The sequence below is a fragment of the Pantherophis guttatus genome, chromosome 2 (assembly GCF_059756535.1).
Source record: "Pantherophis guttatus breed Tessera chromosome 2, ASM5975653v1, whole genome shotgun sequence".
Classification (NCBI taxonomy): Eukaryota; Metazoa; Chordata; class Lepidosauria; order Squamata; family Colubridae; genus Pantherophis; species Pantherophis guttatus.
Window position 1 is genome coordinate 176031514 of NC_142064.1, and position 26169 is coordinate 176057682.

Genomic DNA, 26169 nt, shown 5'->3' on the forward strand with positions numbered 1-26169 from the left:
TTTAGCTTTACTAAATTATTTAATTTGTTGGGATGATTTTCTTTCAGAGAGTATTTATTAAGAACCTACTGGTTTACCTGCTTAAAGGTGAAATACCGATTGTATCCTTCCCTTTTTCAAAATATACAGGTCAACATCTAGCAGTTTATGCACCCTCTCCACTTGCTCCTGGTTGGATCTTTCCTTCTGGTGACCCCAGTTTGCTTTTCCATTGGAGTCTTCAAGCCTTGATTTTCCCCTACCCCACTCACCAATTTTATTGATGAATTATTTACAGGTAAAGCTGATAGCTTTTTTCTTACCCATTGGCTGAACATTGAGGACTAAGGTTTTTATAGCTACTTATGTCTCCATGTTTCTCTTTCCTATTAGGGAATAAAGCTCAGCTGGAATGATTTGTAGGAAAAAAATGCCTCAGCCTGCTTCTATTCCCCTTTGGGTACTTATAAATAGTCTTTCTTTTCTCCCTCTCCCTCTCCCTCTCCCTCTCCCTCTCCCTCTCCCTCTCCCTTTCCCTTTCTCTTTCTCTTTCTCTTTCATTCTCCCTCGACAAATTCCTATAGTTTTCTTGGCAAGGTTTTCTCAAAAATTGTGGACAACTGCCTCCTTCCTAAGGCTAAAAAAGTGACTGGCCCAAGTTCACATTTGTGCCTAAAATAAGACTAGAACTCCTAGTTTCCTGACTTCTACCCAGATACCTTCACCACTATGATGTTGTTGTTGTTGTTGTTGTTGTTGTTGTTGTTGTTGTTGTTGTTCTTCTTCTTCTTCTTCTTCTTCTTCTTCTTCTTCTTCTTCTTCTTCTTCTTCTTCTTCCTCTTCCTCTTCCTCTTCCTCATCCTCATCCTCATCCTCATCCTCATCCTTTTCTTCCAATGGCTCCAGGCCTGACTTCCTCTCATCTATGTATCTATCTATCTTGCATGCAGCATTAGAGCGTTTTACAACTTTGTTAATACTTCTGATTTTTTTTTTAATTGCTTTTCTGCTTCTTGGGACAGTATTTTTCTTATCTTTCCTTTCCTCATCTCTATGTCTCTCCTATCTATCTTGCACTCAGCATCAGAACTTTTTATAACTTTTTAAAATACTTCTGAGATTTTTTAAATGCTCTTCTGCTCCTTGGGACAATATTTTTCTTATCTGGAAGTCACCAATTCCAAAATCCTTAGGGATTCCAACATGTCTAATACGAACAATTTATCTCTCCCTTAATCTCCACCAATGTTTTCTTTTGGGGCGTTCTTTTTCTCTTATTCTAACTTTTTATAGTCTCATATCTTTGGCAACCAGATATTATCTATCTCTGTCTAATCTGTCTATCATGCCTGTCCATCCACCAGAAGGAACTCATTACTTCTCTTACCAAACTGCTACCATGTTTCATCAAACTTTTATTCCATCACAAACTTCCTAGTAGCATACAGCTTCAGACAGGTCTTATCTCTGAATGAATCATTTTATCTGAAAATATACTGTATTTGTTCAGTATATAGTATACTATATACTAACAGTTATACTACAATAAGCAAGCAAAAAGGTTGTTGATCCTTCCCCCCCCCACCCCCCCGCCCACACACACACTTCCAGGATTCCATTCAAGTATATTTATCCAGTTGAATGAACTGAGAATTTAAACAAATCTGTGCCCATCCCTTGCTTTTCTCATTTTTTATCTTTCCACCAGAATGCAACAGAATTCTTTTTAGGACAGCTGGTGGTATACGTGCATGCCTACATGCCATGTGGGCATATGCCAATAGTATAAGCTGGTTCACATCTCTGTAGTGACTCATACTTACTTAAGCTGTTAGACATTTGATCAGTCTTTAAGAAAAATTTATTGAATCAGTCTGAGCCATTTTTTTTTTCACCATCCAACTGCTGTTCTGGCACTGTTCATCACTAAAATAAATACAGGGAACTCCTAGCACATGAAGAATATTGATGCCAATTTTTGATGTCTTGATGATTTAATTCTGATTTCAGACTTGCTCATCTTTAGGCACATAAAATAAAAGGAGCAGTTAAGGTACTCATCTCCCTTCAATAAGGAAAATTGGCTGGTTGTAAAGACAGACATTATAAAAGATGAAAAATACCTTTAAAATTCTGCTTTGCTCCATTCAATGGAAGTGACTATCTTGTTAATTCAATTCCAGTTAGTCTATTTTGGTCTTGCATTGCAAGTTCATGCTCTATACATTAAAGAACAAAATATTGTTTTATATGCAGGCATGTTGACATATTAACTGTTATAACTCTGCTAATCTTGATTTATCTCTATAGCTACAAGAGCTAGTTCACCAATTGACTCATTCCGTACTTTATCAATTGAACAGTTGTCTTTAGAATTCAAGGTTGGAAGCATGCAGGCCCTACTGTGTATTAATCTGTTAAGGCCACATTTTGCTATACCTTTTTTACATAATGGAATCTGTATCCTATATGAAATAATTGAACTAGTCCTGTGATTTCTCTATTCTTTCTTTTTTGGAGAATGTTTCAGATCTCCTTTACTGTCTGTCACATATGTTGATTGTTTTGTAAATGGAGACCAATTCCTACATGGCTTAATATTATTTGACTTTAAGGATAGCTGAGCCCAGTGAATTGGTTGGAGGGCCAAGAAATCAATGTCAAAATATACTGTAGTGACTTCCATGAATGTTCACAGAAAGACCAAGATATAAAAGAAGTCTAGACACATTTGCTCTGTATAGAGCCTTCAATTTCATTTTGTGACCCTAGGAGAGTAGATTGACCAAAGTCTGAAAAGGGATGACAAAACTGCAGAAAATCATTAAAATAACCATGTACTTTTCCCTCCCCTGAAAAAAATGGAAGATTTCAATTCTATCTATATTTGGGACATGCTCTCACCCATTTTTCAAAATTATCTGACCAATGCAGCCCATAGGAATAAAAATAGTATTGATTGGTGTCCCACAATCATGCAGGAATTAATGGTAAAATTTTAATTTGCAGGAATAAAGGATCTCTCCTTTTTAAAATATATATGGTAGCACAGTGGTTAGGATGCAATATTGCAGGCTGATTCTGCCCACAGCCAGGAGTTTGATCCTGACCGGCTAGAAGTTGACTCAGCCTTCTATCTTTCCAAGGTCAGTAAAATGAGGATCCAGATTGTTCAGGGCAATACGCTAACTTTGTAAACCACTGAGAGAATTCTGTAAAGCACTGTGAAATGATCTATAAGTCTAAGTGTGCTCCCCCCCTCTCTCTTATCTATCTATCTAACATAATCAAAGACAATGAAGACTACATGCCATCCATTTGTTGTCCATTCTTAGAAATCACATAGATTTTCTCTGTAATGTTCTGTCCTTAACCTGGTCCTTCAATTCTTCCTGAACTGATTCAGTTTTCCCAATGTGCATTCATAATCACTGTATCCATTCACTATACTGCTAGTAATCCCATTCTTCTCTTTCCTTCTACCTTTCTCAGCATTAGAGCCTTCTCCAGAGAGCTAGATCTTCAAAAATTGTTCAAAATGGAGTGATTTGAGCCTGGTCATTTGTGTCTCAAGTGAGAACTCTGGATTGATTTGTTCATTGTGTTTGTTTTCTTGACTGTCCACAGGATTCTCAAGCATCTTCTCCATCAATAATAAAGATGGAGGGGAAAAAAAGAAGCATCCCCCTCCATAATGGCTCCAATGTGGATTAGACCACAGTGTACTTATACTGTAAAATAAAATCAAAGGGTAGACATAAGAGGCATATTTAAGCATCCTATAGTTCTGCCTTGAAGGATCACTGAGCTTCATAGCTCAATCTGGGGGCTCTTGGAACCACTTGTGCTCATTTATTTTTCTTTCTGTCTTCCTTCATGCCCCTGAGGAAGAACTGAGAAACCTCAGCCTTTATTTTTCAATTATCCATTAATAAAATGCCCTTTATGTCATATGTACTAGCAGAAAGCTAATGCACAAAATATTTTTTTTGTATCAATAGCATATATCAATTGAAGCTAAGTACAAATATTTTGTCATTCATTTGGTCTGCATTTGCCAAGGTAAATATATAATTATCCTCTATGTTGCTTCTGTGGTTGAACAAAAGGCAAGTATAACTGTATCGCCAAAATTAGGGGGACTATGCTAAATGTTTTAACGTCCTGTACATTCTAATACAAGGTCTCCCTATAGCTTTATTGTGCTGGGTTAACTCAAGCACTCCATTATGGCTTTAACCAAATGCCACAGCAGCTGTCCCAGGCAAAAGCACAATTTTTAATTTCAAAAGCACGCTGGCCCAGTTGTTGCTTTGAGAAAGGATTTGAGTTGTGAATGTTAGTTTGTATTCACTGGAAGCCTTCTGTGGTGACTGTAGGCAGGTGTCTGTTTGTTTTCATTGTGAAGACCATTACACAATGAAACAGCTTGGTGTCTGCTTTACTGAGTTACAGATGTGATGCCAAACATTGGATTCTGTTGTAAAACTGCTAAGATCACCACAACACTGAATGAACAGTCTGGTTGTTTTATTGTTGCAACTGCAACATTCTTGCTCTTTTCATGCTTGGGTCAATGTTGTGATGTTTTTGTTATTTCTTACTTTCTCCTGAATTTTTTGGACTGAGAGGCAAGCAAGCTAAAAAGTAAATGGAATTCTGTTAGAAGGAAGAGAAGAATCTGAGCTGCAATACAGACAGGATTAACATTTTAAAACAGTCATAATACTATATATGTCTAAGTGTTATGACTGTGAGAAGCTTTGGTTTGAAGGCAATTCAATCAAACAATTCCTTTGAATTGAATGTTTGGCTTGAATTGCCAAATCAATTTGACCACCAAATCAAGTCAATTTATTCCAATCTGATGTAAATATGTGTTAGAATTTTGCAAAAGTACAAGCAGACATTTAATTTGTCCAAATATCTGAATCAAATTGATATCATGGTTTGAATTGCACAGTTCAATCAACTTGAATTTCAATCAATATGTCTTTGAATCGAATATTGTGGTTGAGTAAGGTTGTGGCTAATTCACACACTCCTACTAGCACATCTCTTCAGAATGAAGTTCCTCTTCATTTGAAAGCCTAGGTCTGTGACAATCTGTATCGGATTGCAGCTATATATTGCAAAATGAAAAAAAGGTATTATCTATATAAATAAAAATGTAAATGTCCGTTTATACATAACCACACATCTCTGAAAGTTCTTCACCGATTGCTTTCAAATTTTGACACAACGTTGCATTCGACTACGGGCATGTTTTTATATATCTATACATGTGACACCTGTGACAGGTAAAAACATGAAAAACATTGGAAAACATTGAAAGGCATTGACAAACATTGAAAAACAGCGCCATCTGCTGGACATAAAACTAACATGGCAGCCTCCCAGCCCTGATTACGCTCAACAGTTTTCTGCTCCTTATATTTAGACTCTCCATATTGCTTCCAAGAAACTGCGCATTTGGAAGGCAGAGACGCCCGAGGGCCATATCCTGCCACCAGGCTCGGCAGGTAGCAAGCCGGCTCCCCGCCGGGAAGCCCTCACAGCCGGCGCTTCTAGGGCTGGGTGAGGCCCTCCCGAGCTTGGCTCTGACCTCCCCCTCCCCTGGCCACCCCACGAACTAGGTTCACCTGCCACTGCTGCCCATCCCCCTCACCAGCCACTCTCAGGGCTCCCTCCAAAGAACACCTGGCAACGAGGCTGCCTGGGTCTGCTGAGCAGGAACCCTCCGTCCCTCACCTGGCCTGAATCGCACCTGGCTCAGCGCTACCACAGGCGCCGAGGTCAGAAAGACCAGCCGCTAACCGGCGCTATGCGAATACGGTCGGTGAGCGGGAGATGGAGGCAATTGGAGCCTCGGGGTTGCCTTTGACCAGTGTCACCTTTGATTCCCAGGTGGGCGCTCTGGCAGTTCACGGAGCCTACATGAAAATTTCGGCCTCTGGCAGAAAAGGGGCTCCGGGGAGGCTTCGGGGGGTGGAAACAGTCAGAAGGGAGGATGGCCAGCCCTCCTTCATTTTGCTTGGAAGAGCGGGAGATTTAATCCTTCCCCTGCCCTTGGCAGGTGGGGGAAGAGAACTGTGCCGCAGGGGTCCACTGGGGTGTGCGTGGCTGCTGGCTTTGCTGCTTTCTTCCTTTGGCCGGGAAGCCCCAAACCAGCCTCGAACCCCCGCCACACAGCCTCCCTCCCTCCCTTCCCTTCCCTTCCCTGCTATGCGTCTCCCCGTCGAGCCCCCAGAGAACATCTGTGTAGGGAGGATGGAGGGCCCCCCTGAGTTTCTGCTGTGGTGCGGAGAGCTGCGAAGGCCTGGCCTGAAAAGGTAAGGGCAATGGCAGGGGATGCAGAAGAGGCCGGGCCAGAGACAGAGATAAACAGAGAGAGAGGGAGAGAGAGACATAGAGAAATACAGAGAGACGGAGGGGTGGAGAGAGACACATACAGAGATACAGAGAGAGAGGGTGGGAGAGAGACAGAGAGAGGGGGGAGAGAGATACATAGAAAGATACAGAGGGGGGGAGAGAGAGAGACAGAGAGAGATACAGAAGGGGGAGAGAAAGAGACATAGAGAGATACAAAGAGAGAGGGAGAGACAGAGAGGGAAGATTTTGTGGTTCCCATTCTTTTTTAGCAACCGGTTCTCTGCCCTAATCTAGCTGGGTAGGCGTGGCTCGGGCTGTCATGTGACTGATGAAAGTGAGTGACATCGAGTTGGCCATGCCCACCAAATGTTCATGGAGACTTTGGAACTTCAGCCTCACTCTTTTAGCCCAGCGGAAGCACCAGACTGGGCCACAGCAACACGTGGCCGGGTACAGCTAGTATTTTGATAAATTTGGTTTTGGTTTTGCAAGCCAGCATGTTGTGAGGAAATTTAGTGCATCTAAATGGAACTTACACAGTTATTGTTAGTGTGGAAGTAATATTTCAAGTTGTTTTTCTGTGAAGTATTGTCGATACAATTGATGTTTGATTGTTTTGCTTTTCATAACTTGGAGAGTCTATTGTTCTGAACCGCAGACATAGTTCTTTGTAGTGAATTTGCATTTACTAACATGGAATGTTAGAGAACCTGATAGACTTCTCACCATCTGATTTGATGCACCGATATTTTCTGCTTCAGCAAAGTTCCCGTTATTGGATTGCACAGCTTTTCTGATAAATTACTATTTATTCCCAGAACTTTGAAAGTGTGGTTCTTTTAGTCACCTGTAAAAGAGCTATACTTTCAAACAGATTTGGGAATAAATCTTTTCCTCTTGCACAAAAGGGTTTTCTGTGGCTACCATAAACCTTGTTGGTTAGGGCATTCAAGGGAAAGGTAAAGTCAGTTTTTCTTAATTGCTCAGTTTTGTGAGGTTTTCTTTTTTAATATGACAATTCATTAAATATAGAATCTCCTAAAATTTGGAAGGAATGAAATACTCATTTAAAAATTCAGATAAGACAGATTTTTCAATCATTCCATAAAGGCAGTTCTCAGATAAATAAATAAATTTATTTATAAATAAATAAAGCAGAGGGTAAGAAATTGAAAAGATTCTTAAACGGAGACACATATTGTAAATGAATAACAAATCAGTATATTCTGGATGCCTGCACTGATGACAAAATTTGGTTTCAGTTATGATTTGGTGCTTTTATTTAAACCAGTTCAGAATTTATTTGCTTCATCTCAGGGCAAATGTTGCAATATGTAAATTTTGTGTGCGTGGCAAGTGGTCAAAGGGTTAAATTTGCAAGAGCATTTACAAGCTTTTGGAGTGAGGCTCTTTTCAGTTTTAGGCTTTTGAAACATGAACAAAGTCTGACATTTGTTGACTTGGGACAAAATTAAATGACATTTTTATCACAAATTATTGCCACTGTGAGGATAATCCTACCAAATTTCACATAGAGGAATTGTGAGTTTTAATTATAGGTTTGTTTGTTTTTGTGCGTAAATGACTTTGCAGTAAAATATTATTTATTAATCTTCCTCTTACCAATGGTCAATGCCAGTGAATTATAGGGTGGGAAGAGGCATTTTGAAACGTCTTTCAAAAACTACCCATGCCAAAATCCATAGGATTCCTGCATCACGAACCTAGCAATCAGCAGGGAGAAGTGATGATCTAGGAGGGGAAAATAACTCCTTAGTAAGCTGCTTGGAAAAAAGAGGTGGAGGAGTTTTGTTGGATATGTACCAAACCTTATGATATTTTCTTTGAAGATATTTATTTAAGCAAATACAGTTAGTCCTCGACTTATGGCGACAATTGAGCCCCAAATTTATGTTGCTAAGTGAAACATTTGTTAAGTGAGTTTTCCCCATTTCACAACTTTTCTTGCCAGAGTTGTTAAGTGAATCATTGCATGTATTAAGTTAGTAACACGGTTGTTAAGTGAATCTGAATCCTCATTAATTTTGCTTGTCAGAAGGTCGCAAAAGCAGATCACACAATCCTGGGGTACTGCAACTGTCCTAAAATATGAACCAGTTGCCAGGATCATGCGACCATGGGGATGCTGCAATGGTTCTAAGTGTGGAAAACGGTCATAAGTCACATTTCTCAGTGCCATTGTAACTTTGACCGGTCACTAAATGAATTGTTGTAAGTCGAGGACTACCTGTAGTTTGAACTGCAATGGTTCCTCAATCTCACTAAACTAGTTCTTTGCTGCTGTTTTATGGCTACCTGGATTTTTGTAGCTGAGACCTTGTAACCCTATGAGTGGAAAATTAATGGATTAGTTTGTTGTTGACCTTGATCTTTTTCTCCTTTTATACCTTATGGTACAATTTAAAGAGAGATTAAAGAGTGCTTTCCTAAGAATTGAAACACAGTGCCTAACTTTTGGCAATAAATCTGATAAAGAATTCCATGCGTTTTTTATATCATGTTTGACCCTTTGTTTTCAACCTGGGTTGAAAACAAACAGCCTGTCTCAGGAATTCTGGGAGTTGAAGTCCACAGGTTGTAAAAGGGCCACAATTGCCCACCCCTGGTCTATAGCATCTGTTTCTGCAGGGCCCCAAGCCTCTCAACTTACTTTGTCACTACGGAGAACATCTACTTTGCATTGTTAAGCCACAGATTTTGCCCAAGCCATCTACATCTGGTCAACATTTAGGGTCATCTCAGGCTACCAGAAGATGGCAAGAAAGCTGTGCAGACAACTCTTAACATTTTGCTGCCATCTAGTGATAAGATGTACTTTGCAGAATTGGCCTGCCAGTTTTAGAGTTGCCTGAATTGATATGTGCCTTTTAATTGAATGTTCTGCCTCTAACCCGTACATGTACAGGTAGTTCTGGGAAAACAGCACAGCCAGATAAAAATATTACTTAAAAAACCAGGTCTTTACTTGGTTTGTAGTTATATATGCATTTTTTTTTTTTTACATCTGACAATTGCCTCCTTCTTCAAAATTACATAGAAACAGTATGTGCCCGTTGTCTTCTAGCATGGGATTGTATTTATGGAAAGAGCCTAAAAAGAGAGGAACAGCTCCAGTCTCATTCCCAGGATGTATTAGAATCCTTCCCCTTCATGGACACATCATCTTTTTTTTTTTTTTTTACTGAAGCTCTTTACTGAAACTGAAGCATTCATGACAAAAAAAACGAATCAAAGAGAAAAGAAAATCAAAGAAAGAAAAGAGATAAGAACCAGTGTAAGTTGAACATGACTTTTGGAAGCAAGTTAAAATAAATAAATGAAAACAAGACCTAGTATATTGAAATTGATTGGTTAGTCACTAACCTGACATTGAAGGATATGCCGTCCATGGAGAAATGTAGGTTAAGCTGGCTGGATGCGATATACTCCACCCTGCTATCATTTGCTAGCTTGTGGTAGATAGGAGGTTAATTGCACACTGATTATCTAGGCTCATTGCAATTAATGAAGCAGTTCTCTTAAATGTATGTGGATCAGTCATGGAGGTACTCTTGCACAGTTTTCAATTAACTTTCTAGTCTAGCTGGAAGGAACAAAGGTCCGGTGAAGGGAGATGGGAAAACCAGATTTGGTACCGAGAAATTCACGTGCCTTGGGTCCACTGGGTAATGCATCAGCAGGCAGTAATTTGACTGTATTAATGTATTTTGTGTATCTGTATCTCTTTATATACATTTTACAGGAGATTATGTGGTGATGGCGGTCTATTTTGATTTAAGCAGAAGGATGGGCTATTTCACCATTCAAACGTATATCCCCTGCACGCTCATTGTAGTGCTCTCCTGGGTTTCTTTCTGGATTAATAAGGATGCTGTACCAGCCAGAACATCTTTGGGTAGGTCATTGCTTCTTTATCTTTTTAGTAGCCATAAAACCTCTATAACAATGTGTTAGCTTATACAAATTGCATAGATGTGTAGATCCAACGTGACATACATTTAGAATGCTGCTTTAAAGCTTTTGCCCTATTAAAATCTAGAGAAGCACAATCTAATGCTCTCATTGGAATTCTCCAAATAGGCTCCAAGAAGCTCAAAACTTTATTACTTTCAGATCAGCAGAATAGAGAAAGAGATATAGAGAAAATGAGAAAGTTTGTAGCTTTGTTTCTCTCGGTCCTCTTCCTGGTCTTGCTTTTTAAAAACATATGCTTTCAGTTATAAGCAATGGTAGGACATTATTTTGACTGGGCCAGTAGAATTTCTAGATTAAAGGCATGGTGTGGGATGTTTAACATCCTTAGCTCCCCTACTCCCCCCATTTTATTTCTTTTGCTAACTTTTTTATGATTTAACAAGATTTCCAAACTAGGTTCCCCAACTCTGAAAAGAGTCAGTCTTGTGGGCTGGAAAGAGCCTGGATCCAATGTAACATTCCCCTTTCTTGTATGGCTTGTATGGAATACTAAACTAATTGGGCTTACAGAATAGCAATATCTTAATTATAGTAAATATTTTTTTCTATCATTTATCATTTGTGTGTCTCTGTGTGTGCCTTTGAGTCAGTTTTTGACTCCTGAGAACTACCTGTATAGGTGTACAGTATATAAGTGTACAGAATCCTTGCCGTGTTCTTGGCAAGGGTTTTTTGGAAATAGTTTTCCCTTGTCTGCTTCCTAAGGCTGAGAGAGAGAGTGGCTTGGCCCAATGTCACCCAGGTAGTTTTGTACTTAAGGTGGGACTAGAACTCGTGATCTCCCAGTTTCTAACCTGATCCCTTTAACCACTACACCAAACTGGCTCTCCAATATACATTATCCACAAATTATTTTCAAGAGCATTGTATAGAACATTGGACAGACTTAGTTTAAACTGGGAAAACTGTGAGCATCCTAGATCAAGCCAAGTCCAAAAATGCTAGAAAATTCCTGGAAGCCTAGCATTCAGACTAATTGTCTATCAGCAGACACATAAACAACATTTATATACCATTCAAAAGGGACAATTAAAAAGTCCAAAAGGAAACAAAGACACAAAAACAGCTCCTTTCCAGCATACAGCGTCCAGATGAGCAGAGGTTAACACCAGGATTAATACTAGAGCAACAATCAAGAAGTAAACAATACTTCAATCAAGGAACTACCAACTCAGACAAACAAGCCAACAGTAAATTATAACCTAATCCAGGAACCACCAATATCACTCCCATTTACTTGAGAAGGCAAGCCACTAGCATATAAAATGAGAACAAACCCCACTCCCTTGTAGCACTGATGTTGTTACTTAGTTTGGTAATGAAATCTCTGCAAAAAAACATCCAAGCTCACAGAGCACCAAGGACTCCACAAGAGTGTTGCAATCAGATTTCACTGCTTCTATATGAATTGATTTGCTCATTCAATAAACTATATGATTCACTCTATGGTTATAGCGTTTGTCAACGTTTGATATTTGATCGTAATATCGTAAAACAGAAGATGTGGCATTAGAACCTGAGCTTCATCTAAAAAGGAAAATTTATCCTCTTTCTTTCAGAGGTTACTGTGTGCAAATGTTGTCCTATTGTGAACATATTTTGTGAATATATTTTGGAGCAGATATGATTGAGATGTTTACATATACCAGTGTCCATGCATAGATCTGAAGGAAACGTGGCTGCCTGAAAGCTCAATCAATATCTGCTAAGGGAGAACATTCTCTAAGACTCAAGCCATGATTATGATGATTACTTAGTACGTTCTGAAGTAATGAGAACCTCTGCTTGTATTTCTCACAAAAATCATGGTTTATGTATGACATTGTCACAACTTTAGACAGCTGGATTACTGAATCATCAATGAATATTATGACTCTCACAAATCTGAGATCCTAAGGGCTTCCCACTAAAGGGTAGAATTAAATGGTTCACATTAGCACCACTCATGGGGAGAAAAAAATCTGTGCTAGGATCATGGGATTCTGCTGGCTAATCATAAACTTTTATTTCTACTGGTTTTGTTTGCCATCAGTATGACTATGTCGGTATAGTTGTGTGGGATCTTCCACATGAAGTAGAATCTTGGGTCAATCAGTACTGCATTCTTTTTAACTGTTGCCAAACCCGTGGTTGCTGTAAATTGTAGCTGGTCCATATGCCATTAAGGAGGTGGAAGTCAGCTTGGTATGAATTGATGCATTATTTATTTACGTTTTAAGAAGGCTCATCTGAATACCTCTATTTTTAGTAAAAAAATATAGTTACAAAGGCAATATTCCCTTTGTAAACTTCATATGTTAAAACAAAAAGTCAGAGAGAGCTTCTTCATTCAGCCAAGTGGTCCTGGTTGTCTATCAAGCCATAACAAGGATTCTAACTATAGTTACTTGAATGCAGAATGAACATCTTCCTGCCAGCTTTTTTTAAAAAAAAATAATTTCAGAGGATCATTGGTAAAGATCATGAGTGAAACAATATTATAGACAATACACCCTTCTTGTGTATTTGAACTAATGAAGGAAAACTTCTCAAAGGGATTAGTAACTCATGACTTACTGTCAGAGAAGAATATTCTATCTTTGATTCTATCCAGGGGATTCTGGATCCTTGATCCAGAATGTATCTAAGCCTTACCATAGCTGGACATATAGTTCAGAAGTACAATTTATTTTTGAGATACAAAGAACAGAAAGCAGTGCTTAAAAACACAGAAATGTTCAGGACAGAAATGTGGCTTGAAATTTGAAATCAGTTGAGTCTACCAAAACTGTACTGTCAAATGTTCTGAAATTCCAGCATGTAATATTCCATGTCTTTGAGCAATTCCATTTGTAAAGTGGATGTCAAATATTAATAGATGTTTAAGATAGAATGAGTTTTAGTTTCCGCCCAAAGCAGTGATGTAATTTAAAATGCATATATTACCCATACTTGTTCCCAAGTATGAACCAATTATTTAACCAAAAATTGTGGATGTTTATGCTAGAGAAAAAGGAATTATGATTGCCATAGGCAATATCCATTTGTGAATACCATATCAATCTATTTTCTGTTCAGGTACAGGGAATCATGGAGAATCTGATTTTCCATTAAAGATTCTGAAACTTTATTAAACTTGAAGAAGGACTTCTTTTTTCTATGATGAAAACTTTGTATTAGCCCAGTTCCTGGAGTTTATAGAGTTCAACCAGTAACATTTCATGTAACATTTCACTGGTTTCTTAAACTTAGCCAGAGTAATATACCCTGGCAGTTTTTTCAACTTCATCATAGCAACTGCTCAGATTTTTGTTATTATTATTATTATTTTTAGAAATTCACAAACAATGAACACAACAGGAACTAAGAATGTGGTTGAAAGACATGATGATACATGTTCCTGTTGGTCATTTGGGGACAAACGCATATTGTTTCTTGTGTTCTCAGCAATTCAAGAAGTTTGACGAAGGGGTTCCCCCCCCCAAAGGTTGGTGGGTGGGGTGAAGACAAAAGTGAGATGGGATGCTTTAAAGTAGTAGCTATTACAACCTATGCATGTTCATTTTAGATAAATGTTCACATTGAGTGAGTTCTACAGTTCACGCTTTACCCAGACAAGAGCTTTATACGTTCAGAAGATAAATTCCATCATTTTAAAATGCCCATAGTTACTTCATGCTATCTAGATATTTCGGGACCATTAATTTTGCCAAAGGACAGAAGGATGAAGCCAAGCTATTCACTCCTTGTCAGCTAGGCAATAAACATCATAAAGTATCAGTTAATTCTTTAGGTTAAAAGCCACCTTCCAGATAGTGCAGGATTAGCTGCTCACAAGATGGACCTGAATAGAATTTGCTTCTCCCCCCCCCACCTGACTAATCCTTGTTTTTCTAGTTCTGTGTTATTGCATTTGGCTGACTAGAACTAGGGCTTTGTTGTAGAAATTGGCCACAAACTAATTACATTCAGTAGGAATCATAGAGGAGGAGACACTAAAGACATCTGCGAGTACCCAAAAACAAATAATGATTTACTCCATTCTCTCTTTCACAGTTCATGGTAGACATATTATAGCAAACATCCTTCGGCATTAACACCATGGATAATGCTCACAAGGAAGACTGATTACAAGGGATCTGAGCGCTATAAGTTGCAGATCTGAATAAGCCTAACAAAGCAAGCAAGTAACTGTACTGTTTTCTTGTTATCCTTTGGGATATCAATACTAAAAATGTTGAAGGAAGAATCCTATCAATAAACATTTATTTAGTTGCAGATCTGTTTATTTATTTAATTGAAACATGCTTCAGGTTGGATCCAAAGAATTCCAAAGCTAAGAAAATCTGCTAAGTACAATTAATCAGTTTTCTTATTTTTCTGAACCTGAAGCCATTCTATTTTTGGCAATTTTTTTTTTTTTAAATCATATGAAAATTCATACAGCTTTTTCTACACACCTATACAAATATAGAATAGAATAGAATTCTTTATTGGGCAAGTGTGATTGGACACACAAGGAATTTGTCTTGGTGCATACGCTCTCAGAGTACAGAAAAGAAAAGATACATTCATCAAGAATCATAAGGTACTACACTTAATGATAATCATAGGGAAACAGTCAATATAAATCATAAGGATACCAGCAACAAGGTTACAGTCATACAGCCTTAAGTGGGAGGAGATGGGTGATAGGAACGATGAGAAGATTAATAGTAATGCAGACTTAGTAACTAGTTTGACAGTGTTGAGGGAATTATTTGTTTAGCAGAGTGATGGCGTTCAGAAAAAAAACTGTTCTTGTGTCTAGTTGTCCCTTTTATGTGCAGATTCCTCTACATTGTGTGTGTGTGTGGATTTTGGCATATCCACATTTATTATCTGGATAAAATGTACATGTGCATTGAGAGTCAGTAGTAGATAAAGTCTTGGAATTTGATTTTTCTACTGACCCCAACTTCTAGTCCCTCATCAGTCAAGCCACTCTTAGTCACAGAAGCTTATTAGGTGATCTTGGGCCAGCCATCTTGAACCTTCAAAGAGAGAGAGAGAAGGTGTGCTTGCATCAAAAATCAAATGAATTGATTTCTGTTTCCATCTCTGCTGCACGTCCTGCTTTGACAAGCATGGGAACTCTTTACTTATGCAACAATACATTTTCTGTATTTTTCTGTCTGTTTCTGTTTTCTCACTAGGTATTACAACTGTCCTGACAATGACCACTCTCAGTACCATTGCTCGCAAATCTCTTCCCAAAGTCTCTTATGTGACAGCAATGGATCTCTTTGTATCAGTTTGCTTCATTTTTGTTTTTTCTGCATTGGTGGAGTATGGGACTCTTCATTATTTTGTTAGTAACAGAAAGCCAAGCAAGGATAAAGACAAAAAGAAGAAAAATCCTGTATGTATCTTACTGCAATATAAACAATGTTACAAACCCTGATTTTAACCATGTTTTCCAGAAATGAACCCTTACTTTCTTTTCTTTTCTTTTTTAGCTATATTAAACAGAAAGTGTGTGTAGAAAATTTGCTATATGACCAGGCATGAGTAGGAATGTAAATGGCAGATCTTCTTAGTATCCGATATAGAACAAAGATAGAACATAGATGGAGATCTGGAAGAAATGGAAATGGGGGAATCCTTTATATAGCACATTGGTGAGACAAGTCAAAAGCATAAGCTTGCATTCATTTTATACTGACCCCAACTTCAGTGCTGCTCAAATTTTGTGGAACAAGCAGATAGATCATGCCAGAATTGCACTCTGCAACTTTTCTTAGGACCACTCTGAAAGACCCTCTTATTTATTCTCTTTATGGTTGTCTCAGAATCTTCAATTTATATTAACAGATTAAAAAGATTAAAAAATAAGAGCCTGTAGTACAGTGGACTAAAGCACTGTTATTAACATCTGCTGCTTGCAATTACTGCAAGTTCAAATCTCACCAGGCTCAAGGTTGACTCAGCCTTCCATCCTTTCTAAGGTAGGTGAAATGAGGACCCAGTTTGTGGGGGCAATAAGCTGACTTTGTATAAATATACAAAAGTATGAAGGCTATTGCTTAACGCATTGTAAGCCACCCTGAGTCTCCGAAGAAGGGCGGCATATAAATTAAAGCAAAAAAAAAAAACACAACCACACACACACAAAAAACAAACAAACAAGGGAGGTACTTTGCATGGGCTGCCCGTTATAACGTTGTATATCATTTCTTTTAATGTATGTCAGTGGAAACCTGTTGCCTTTAGACCAGGGGTGTCAAACTTAAAGCCCCTGGGCCAGATCCAGCCTATGGGGTACTTAAATCTGGCCCACGGGGCTGGCCTGGAAATATCAAAGGACCCGCAGTACCTCTTTTGGCCAAAATGGACCATGAAGCCCCCCATAGTCCATTTTCTGCCTCCACAGCCTCCTGCAGCATTCTGTCGGCCATTAATATCTGGTAGAAAAGATAGGAAAATTGTTATAGTAAAGAACTCTGGAAAGAAAGAAGAGAAGGGGAAAAATGCATCTTAAGCCTATGTCAAATGCCCACTGATGGCCATGCCCAACCCAGCCATGCCCACCACCCATCCCCGGGCACGCACCCCCCCCCGACCCTCTGAAGTCAAGCACAACCGTGATGCGGCCCGCAATGAAATCGAGTTTGACACTCTTGTTTTATACATTGTTCTTAAAGTCCTGCATTCCTAAGCATAGAAATTTATTTTTGGAAGGTTTGTCGATTTCAATATCTGGAGGCTTCTACATTTCTTCCCCAATATAGATCTTGTTAACCTTCAAAGTGTAGAATTAACTTGCTAAGGTTGAGGGAAAGACTGTAGAGTTCATGTGTTTTGAATTTTAATTTTAAAAAACAGTATGTCTTTTCTTGTCTATTTTTTTCTTGTTTATCACCCTTCCTTTTATTTAATGGTCTATATTATCTCCCTATTTTTTCAGTTTATCATTTGTGTGTTTTATTAATACAATGTACTTGTTTTCTTGTGAAAAATTACACATTTGTTAGTGAGTTTATATGTGCTTATCTGCTTCAAGGGTTCATTCCGTGTTAAAACAATTAAGCAAGATCACCAGAAAATATTGAGTCCAATGTGCCACTATTGGATTAAATCAGTGGTGAAATCCATTTTTTTTACTACTGGTTCAGTGGGCGTGACTTGGTGGGCATGGTGTAGCTTAGTGGGTGTGGCTTGGTGGGCATGGCAGGGGAAGGATATTGCAAAATCTCCATTCCCACCCCACTCTGGGGCCAGCCAGAGGTGGTATTTGCTGATTCTCCGAACTACTCAAAATTTCTGCTACCAGTTCTCCAAACTGCTCAAAATTTCTGCTTCCGGTTCTCCAGAACCTGTTAGAACCTGCTGGATTTCACCCCTGGATTAAATGTATTGATGGATCTGTTCCTCAGATGCTAGACAGAACAAGTTTAATTTCCATAGACTTTTACAAACTTTTGTAATGAAGATGGCAGTCTATAGCCAATGGCATTTAAATCATCACAGAAGAACTCAAACTCTGTATGAGGTCAAAAAGAAGAGCCTTGGTAGCACAGTGGACTAAAGCACTGTTATTAACATCAGCTGCTTGCAATTACTGCAAGTTCAAATCTCACCAGGCTCAGGGTTGACTCAGCCTTCCATCCTTTCAAAGGTAGGTGAAATGAGGACCCAGATTGTGGGGGCAATAAGCTGACTTTGTATAAATATACAAAAGTATGAAGGCTATTGCTTAATGCATTGTAAGGCGCCCTGAGTCTCCGGAGAAGGGCGGCATATAAATTAAAGCAAAAAAAAAAAAGAGTTCTAAACTTGAGAGGAAAATAACTGAAGTGAGATTCTCTCTCCTTACCCCATGATATCTTCAATGCTACCACTTTTCTGACAGCAGAGTTCTGACGCAGGAGATGTAAATGTGGATGGACTAACAATGGAAGATTTTAGACTAGTTGAGTCTCCAAACCCTCCAGTTGTCAAGAATATCCCTGGTCAGGAAACAAACAAACCAAGCAGGCTAGACCTAATCTAATGTATTTCTCTCCATTGCAAACAATGGAAGGAAAATTGTTATTATTTACTAGTATTATTTTAATGGCAGGAAGAGTAATAAAGACTGCTGTTTCATAGTAGAAACAGACTTGCTCTTTCATGGTTTTGTTTGTGTCTGTTTAATTTTTTTTAAAAAGTAGAACAGCTTCAAAGTCATTGCTCAAAGTACAAGATAATGTTTTTATATATATAGGATTTTCTGCTTTCTTCAACCCATGTTGTGAACTGGCATTTAGAAAGACAGTGGATTGAAGAAGAAAAACAAGAGGGATGGGTGGGGAAGCAAGAACAGTGCTTAGAAATCTGATCAAGTGTATTTTCTACTACTAAATGCTTGCAGACAAATCATAGCTTTCTTAATTTTAGAAATAGCTTAAATTAGAATTCCAAAATGTGTAATTTTGATTCTTTTTTTACATACATTCTTGCTTAATAGTCTACTTTAAATCCTTTTTCTGTTTGTTTTCTTTTAACTTGCTATAGTTTCAAATAGAATCTTTAATTTAAACTATTTTTTGTCTCCTTTTCCCCTCTTCTCCTTTTCTTTAATTTAAAAATTCTGATTTTTTTTTTTCTGTCTACAAAACCAAAGCTTCTTCGGATGTTTTCATTCAAGGTATAATATTTTTGGAATAGAAATCCACTGCATGTGACTGCTGAACTGAACAATTAGAGCTTCACTAGAGGTTTATAAAATAATTTGTGCATTCTACTTGAAACGGCCTGATGGTGAAGTAGAATGGATAATATTTAGAAATGAACATCAAGATGATTCAGCAGCCCAGACACTAATTCACTGCTGTTTTGAACTTATGCTAAGTTCAAAGGATTTGAATATTTGGATCCGCATGCATGAAGAGATCCTTGTAGAATATCCAAAACATCTATATTACTCTTTCACTCTTCTTAAGTTATCCATGGGATCCAATTCAGTGTGATAACCACACAGGAATTCACCATAAATTCTTTTAGGATTCATTTCTAAGCCTTAGTTATATCTTCTGAAGATTTACTAGCCAGAAATCTTTCAAAGATGTAAACTATTGGATGCCATTGGATGATCTTATAATTATTCTTACATATACCAGCAGAGTTTTGAAGGCTATAACATGCTTATATTCACTACTGTCACTAGCTCTCAAAATCCAGAGTGGAAAATACAGGGTAGCTGTATGTCATTGTTGAATATGAAATAGAATTCTGAAATAGATAACTTTTTAAATACCCAAGTAACAGAGTAAATGAAATGATCCTAATACATCTGAAATATTTTTTGTCTCCAGCCTTTATTTTAATAACATTAAAAAAAAAAAAAAAAACTAGCTGCTAGTTTCAAGCAGTTTTTTGCCCTCAAAAATCTTTATCGGTAAAACATGATTGAAGTGATTGAACATATACAGCTGCCATATTTTGTCATGATGAAGCTTTCAGCTAGTGAACAGTTGTCAATTGAAAACTGCATGTTATAGAAATGCTGAGTTCCAAAAATCACTAAAAGCATCACCTAACCTATGTACAAATAACTCATCTGGTAGTATTCGACTTCCCATAACCAATTTTAGCTTATTTCACTATGTAGAAATACAAAGCATCAACTTTCAAATTGATGGGGAAACAAATATGATCCCTTTCCTCTATTGAACAGTCATTTTATAGCTAATAAGGGAAACAAATCATGGTGTTCCTATGGCTTCGTTTCTGTTTGGAATTAAGTCCTGCTGCGTGGCTGCTGTTCAGTAACATTTGGATTTAAGGTATAAGTGTTGGATTGTGCCTTTCCATTAATTCAAAATGATGAGTTCATCATTGTAGTAGCAAACCAGATCTTTAGCAAGCTGGTCGTGTGCCTGTTCTGTAGAGCTACTAGTTGCTTTGCACCAATTAGTTGAACGCTTTATAACAAAGCAACAACCGTTCATCATTGCCCTTTTTCCTTCTTGCCCCTTATGTATCTTAGGCACCAACAATTGATATCCGCCCAAGGTCAGCGACGATTCAAATGAACAATGCGACACACCTCCAAGAGCGGGATGAAGAGTATGGCTATGAGTGTCTTGATGGCAAGGACTGTGCGAGTTTTTTCTGCTGCTTTGAGGATTGCCGAACAGGAGCTTGGCGGCATGGAAGGATACATATTCGTATTGCCAAAATGGACTCCTATGCCCGCATATTCTTCCCCACGGCCTTCTGTTTGTTTAATCTGGTCTACTGGGTATCTTACCTTTACCTTTAAACAAGCAGAAAGGAAGTTGATGACATGAGCCTTATTGTTGGGATTTTATTAGAAGATTGGTTTCCTGTATTAATTCACTTCAGTGCCATGATCTAGTGGCTTTGGTGCATATGAGGGGACTTAAAATAAACACATGGACTATCCTGCAGGCAGGAGCCATCCCATTCTCTTCTGCCCCAGGGAATGCGCTGCACATATATCATTATCCATGCATAGCATTCCTTGACCTAAGGAGGGAATGGCTCAGCCCTGGTCTGTTGAGCATCAAAGTTTCATGAACTTTTCAATTTTATAACATGCTTTGCAGTGATCTGAATCCTTTAATGCCATAACTCAGTAAATAACAACCATCAGATTATTTGTTGAAGGCTACTGTAACACTATTGTGACCTGGATGATATCATTCTTCATTTTTAAGTGCTATGATCCAACAAAGAGCCAGGATTATATTGAAGGCCACGTGAATCTCAGAGGAACCACGAAGAGAGGATCCACACCAACTCTTGAGGTTTGGGTGTCACCATTTCAGTTATATATGACAGCAGGCACAATCTGAGATAAATGCTGTCTTGTGCATTAGCACTAACTATAAATGTGTGATATCTTTTGTCCTCTGTAGGCTTTTCTTTTTGGAAGAGTCATCTTTCACTTCAGATCAATGAAACTAGTCAGTGGGGAGAAGGCAGCTTTTCTTCTCACCCAAATTAAAAAAAAAAAAAAGGAACTGCTGGGTGTCCTTCCTTAGAGCACATGTACAAACATTGTAAATATTTCACTAGCTTGTAGCACTTGGATCTAGTGCATGAAGATTTTTTGGGGTGGGTGGGTGGGTGGGCAAAATGAATAAAGCAAAGATTTCCATATATACAACTATCTTTTATTTTAGATCCCCTGCTTTGCTGAAAACTGTGGAGTAACCATTGCCTTCTTTTTATTTGTCTGGCAGAAATCCCTTCTCCCTCATGCATGGAAGATTTGAACAGACAGCACCTTTTTGAAGTTAGACAAATCTTAAAACAATTGAACAGAACACACATTGGTCCATGTGTGACCAACTTTAAAATTCTGTAATTTTGCTCCCAGTTCCTCATTTTCAACAGCAATTGGGATAGCAATTATTATATATATGATATCTATCTATCTATCTATCTATCTATCTATCTATCTATCTATCTATCTATCTATCTATCTATCTATCTATCTAGGTTCCACCTACGTAAACCAAGATATTACACAGCCCTAGTTCAGTGAAATCACAATTCACTAGTTTCTGGGCTTCTTCTTTTTTTTTTTCCCTTCTGGCAGCCAGCAGACCTTTTGCTGCCCTTTGGGAGACTAAGATAGATCTATTTCGGCCTTATAAGGCCTCATCAGTTAGCCACACCCTCATCTAATTCTGGTTGGCTGCCAGAAGGAAAAAAAAAAAAGCCCAGAAACTAGTGAATTGTGATTTCACTGAACTAGAGCTGCATAATATCTTGGTTTACGTAAGTGGAACCTGGCTAGAGAGAAATACACATAAAACCTACGAAAAAGAAAGAAAAACATATATATGTATGTATACACACACACACACACACACACACACACACACACAGTATATATCAAGATTGGCTGTGGTCTTTTGAAGCCTTGCTCGCAGGAAGCATCTCCTCACCTACTTTGAATACTGATGATTGCTAAGATGCTTCTGCTAAGATGCACGAACTATCTGAAATGAACCAGGCCGAACAAAGCTCTGGCTACATTTGCTTTTTTGAGATACAGCAAACATTGGTTTTACAGGCAGCTGTTGGTATATTTTCATTTGAAATGAAACTCTAGACCTGTTGTTCACCATGCATTAGTGTGATGATATTTGTGCTTCCTTTCTTTTTGTTTTGCTTTGGGTCCCTTGGTTATGATAAAGGTCTCCACAGTTGACACACAAGCAAAAGACAACCAAAATAAATGACCAGACTAAATGAGAAAATCCATCATAGTATGGGGCTGCTCCAGCAACAACCAAAACCACCTAGATAATTCTTGAACTCATCAAGCTAGCAACTGAATTTGAAATATTCATGCAGTGCTCAGTTATGCAATCTTTAGCACATGTAAATATTTCTGACATGTTTATGGTCACAAATGGTAAATATCAAATAGGTTTGCAGACAGGAATGAGGAATAATCTGTATGTATATTATCACTGCAAAATCAGTGATAACTAATACAGTCCTAAGAAGTTCTAAGTTTCCCAATGTCTGTATAGTTTTAAAAATAAACATGCATAGAAAGGAATAACTGATTCCTGATCAATTGTTCCTTATTTAATGTACTTAAAAGAAGGAAATGCACATACCCATGGTTTTTTTTTTCCAATAAAATTGCTGCATTCAATATTACTACTGTCTTTGAGTGTGACTTCACTAATAACAAGCACATACAGTATGTTTGTTCAGAAATTTACAAATAAAATTAACAGATTAACAGAATTGGAAGGGACCTTGTAGGTCATCTAGTCCAACCCCCCCCACCCAAGCAGGAGACTCTACCACCATTTTTGACAAATGGCAGTCCAGTGTTTTCTTGAAAGTTTCCAGTGATGAAGCTCCCACAACTTCTGATGGCAAGCTGTTCCATTAGTTGATTGTTCTCACTGTCAGAAAATTTCTCCGTATTTCTAGGTTGAATCTCTCCTTGATCAGTTTCCATAAAATGCATCAGTGTATGCAACAAACATTTATGATTATCCCTATAGTGGTTAATCTCATCAATGAACCTTTTAAAAAGTTTTTGAAAGCTTTTGTTTTAGTCCCCTGCTTCAAAATGTCAGTTGATCAAAGAACACACTATTTGACTTTACTTTTTTGAGGCTTAGGTTTTTAAAATACAGTGCATTTTTTCTTCTATTATCTGCAGACTTATTTATATATAAGGCTATGCCCTATGATGATCATCGCCTAAGTGAAGTTCAGAATATCTATGGAGATTCTCAAACATCCAGGTCATGGTTGTCCCAAAGGTGCTTTTGCAAAAGGCAACTGGACTTTCATGGGGTTTTTTTCCTTTGAAAACATTTAACTTCTCATCCTTCAGTTCATAATAAAAACCCAGTGCTTAAAGTAGCAATAGCAATAGCACTTAGACTTATATACCACTTCACAGTGCTTTACAGCCCTCTCTAAGCAGTTTATAGTTCCCAGCGTATTGCCCCCAACAATCTGGGTCCTCATTTTACCAACTTCTGAAGGATGGAGTCAACCATGAGCCTGGTGAGATTTGAAGTGCCAAATTGCAGGCAACTGGCAGTCAGCAGAAGTAGCCTGCAGTACTGCATTCTAACCACTGAATCACTGTCAATCTTAAAGTAGCTGATAATGTATGTAAAAGAAATGAATGGAAGAAAAATACAGCTAAGATTTAATAGAAAATAATGTGGATGAATGTGAAAGGGCTAGTTTGTGGGCTTACAATGTTTTCCATACCATTTTAAAAAATTATCCAATGGCTTTAGGTTCAGGATTCTGTATTCACTAAAGACAAAATACTGAAAAGAGAGTCCACTTAACATCATAGATATAAACACAGCATTGTTTATCACTACATGTCCTCTATTTTAGCCATTCCCTACTTCAGTTAAAAGTTCAGTAAGTCATAGTCAACCTTCCTGATTTACATTAGTAAATCTTGTCTTGGTGTCATGCAGAATATGCTAAGTTGTGTAAGGTAGAAGCAACAGCACCAAACAATTTTGGCCATTTCAGAAGCTCTCCTCCAAAATGCTCCATTAGATAAAAAAGGGTTCAATGGCAGGGAAATGGGCCACTAGGAAATCAAGATGAAAAAGGTCCTTGGGGTTGGAAATTTATAATGTGCCTAATAAGATTCATAATTTCCATCCATATGTCAGTCACAAGAAATCAGGAGCCAGAGCAGTTTAAATGAATACAGATTTATTGAATGCTAACACTCATTACAAGAATCTGAACTACTAATGGTCAAAGCAAATTAGTGGTAGACAATGACCAACTGAACTCAAGTAGACTGGAGTTAGATCTCTTGTGGGTGCAAAGGGACTTGAGACGGATGACAGTCTCCCTTGGGCTCAACCTGGTCATCTCCTACACCTTATTGGGGACGCATGACATGACTTTTGAAATTTATTGATGTATCATTTGGTATTCATGTTTAATTAAACATTTTTTTAATAAAATAAAATACACATATTACATGGTGTAAGAAAACTGCTTACTGTATTCTGAACCCAAAATATTTGGAGATAGTTGCAACAAAGTATACTTTATTGGACAGCTTTACAGTAATCATTGGGCTTCTTGCCAGCAAATAGCAGGAGAGAGAGCCCTGAGCAAAACACCTCCTCCAATTATATATGTTTGCTTAATTACATTTGAAAGAATAATAGAAAGAAAGATAAAAGGCATAATACAATTACACTGCGACCCTGCCTTTGGAATGCTTCTAAGCTATTGAAATGACTTCCCTGTTGTATTTCACATTTGCAATAGTTTCCCTGAGATTATTAATATGTACACTAAACAACATTGTTTACTTTGCTGTCTCTTATTACACCATCCTGTTCCTCCTACCTAGAAAAACAGCTCTCTTATTTATGTAAACAATAACCTCTGGACCACAGCCATAATACTAGGAACTAGGTTACACAAATATACTGCTGCCGATTAACTTTATAAAGAAAGAGTTGCATGTGTTGAACATGACTGAATGTTATTATATCTCCACAAACAGAAGGCAAAATATGTATCTAATGTATTGATGGCCTTTGGATAAAATCTTGTATATTTATGAAGAAAAATGCTATTCTCCTTTCACTGATTTTTAGTCCCTAGAGTAATGGCTATGATGAGAAGGAATAGACAATTTCATTTTGAAATGGACAAATAGATCTATGATTTAGCCAACAACAACTACACTGGGTGCCAGTTGCTTCAAGATGTTGGTTTTATTGGTTATTCCCTCTAACGCCCAGCATGACATGGGTCCAGGTTACTTGAAGAACCATTCCACCCCTATGGGACAACTGTCCCACTCATGGTGGCAGAAGAGATATGCTGAGGATCCTGTCAGTCAAGGAATTCCAGCTGGCAGGATCTAGGAGAAGAGCCTTCTCTGCTGTGGTCCCAGCCCTTTGGAACATCTTGCCCTATGAGGTGAAATTGTTTTCTACCTTCCTGACATTTTGCAAGAGCCTGAAACCTGGACCTGCCAGTTGGCTTTGGGACCACAATGAAGTAATATTACACTGGAGGTGGCTGATCAATTTAATAGCAGCTCCCACTCCCCACCCCCATATATTTTGCTCCTTTCCTCCCCATCTTTTAGTTATAATTGCTATTTTTTTATTATGACTTTATTGTGATTTTATACATTTGTACATATATTTGTGGTTTCATTTTGGCATTATAAGCTTCCCAGAATCATCTTGCAGCAAACAAATTTAATAAATAATAAAATATAATATAAAATAATAAAATAAAATAAATTTTAAAATAAAATAATAAATTCACACACATTTATTGAAAGGGGTATAATACAAT

At 37.9% G+C, this 26169-nt stretch overlaps 1 protein-coding gene across 2 annotated transcripts in view; it reads left to right on the forward strand.

Moving 5' to 3' along the window:
* GABRG2 (gamma-aminobutyric acid type A receptor subunit gamma2) overlaps positions 1-21425 on the forward strand; it is a 95084-nt gene extending 73659 nt beyond the window's left edge. Inside the window, exons 7-10 of one of the 2 annotated variants that reach the window (XM_034406285.3) lie at positions 10115-10267; positions 15522-15727; positions 18971-18994; positions 20336-21425. In XM_034406285.3, the coding sequence (XP_034262176.1) occupies positions 10115-10267; positions 15522-15727; positions 18971-18994; positions 20336-20611 (659 nt within the window). In that variant the 3' untranslated portion in view covers positions 20612-21425. The remainder of the gene's footprint in view (positions 1-10114; positions 10268-15521; positions 15728-18970; positions 18995-20335) is intronic. The other variant, XM_034406292.3, reaches the window with a different exon arrangement.
* Positions 21426-26169: the final 4744 nt, after the last annotated feature.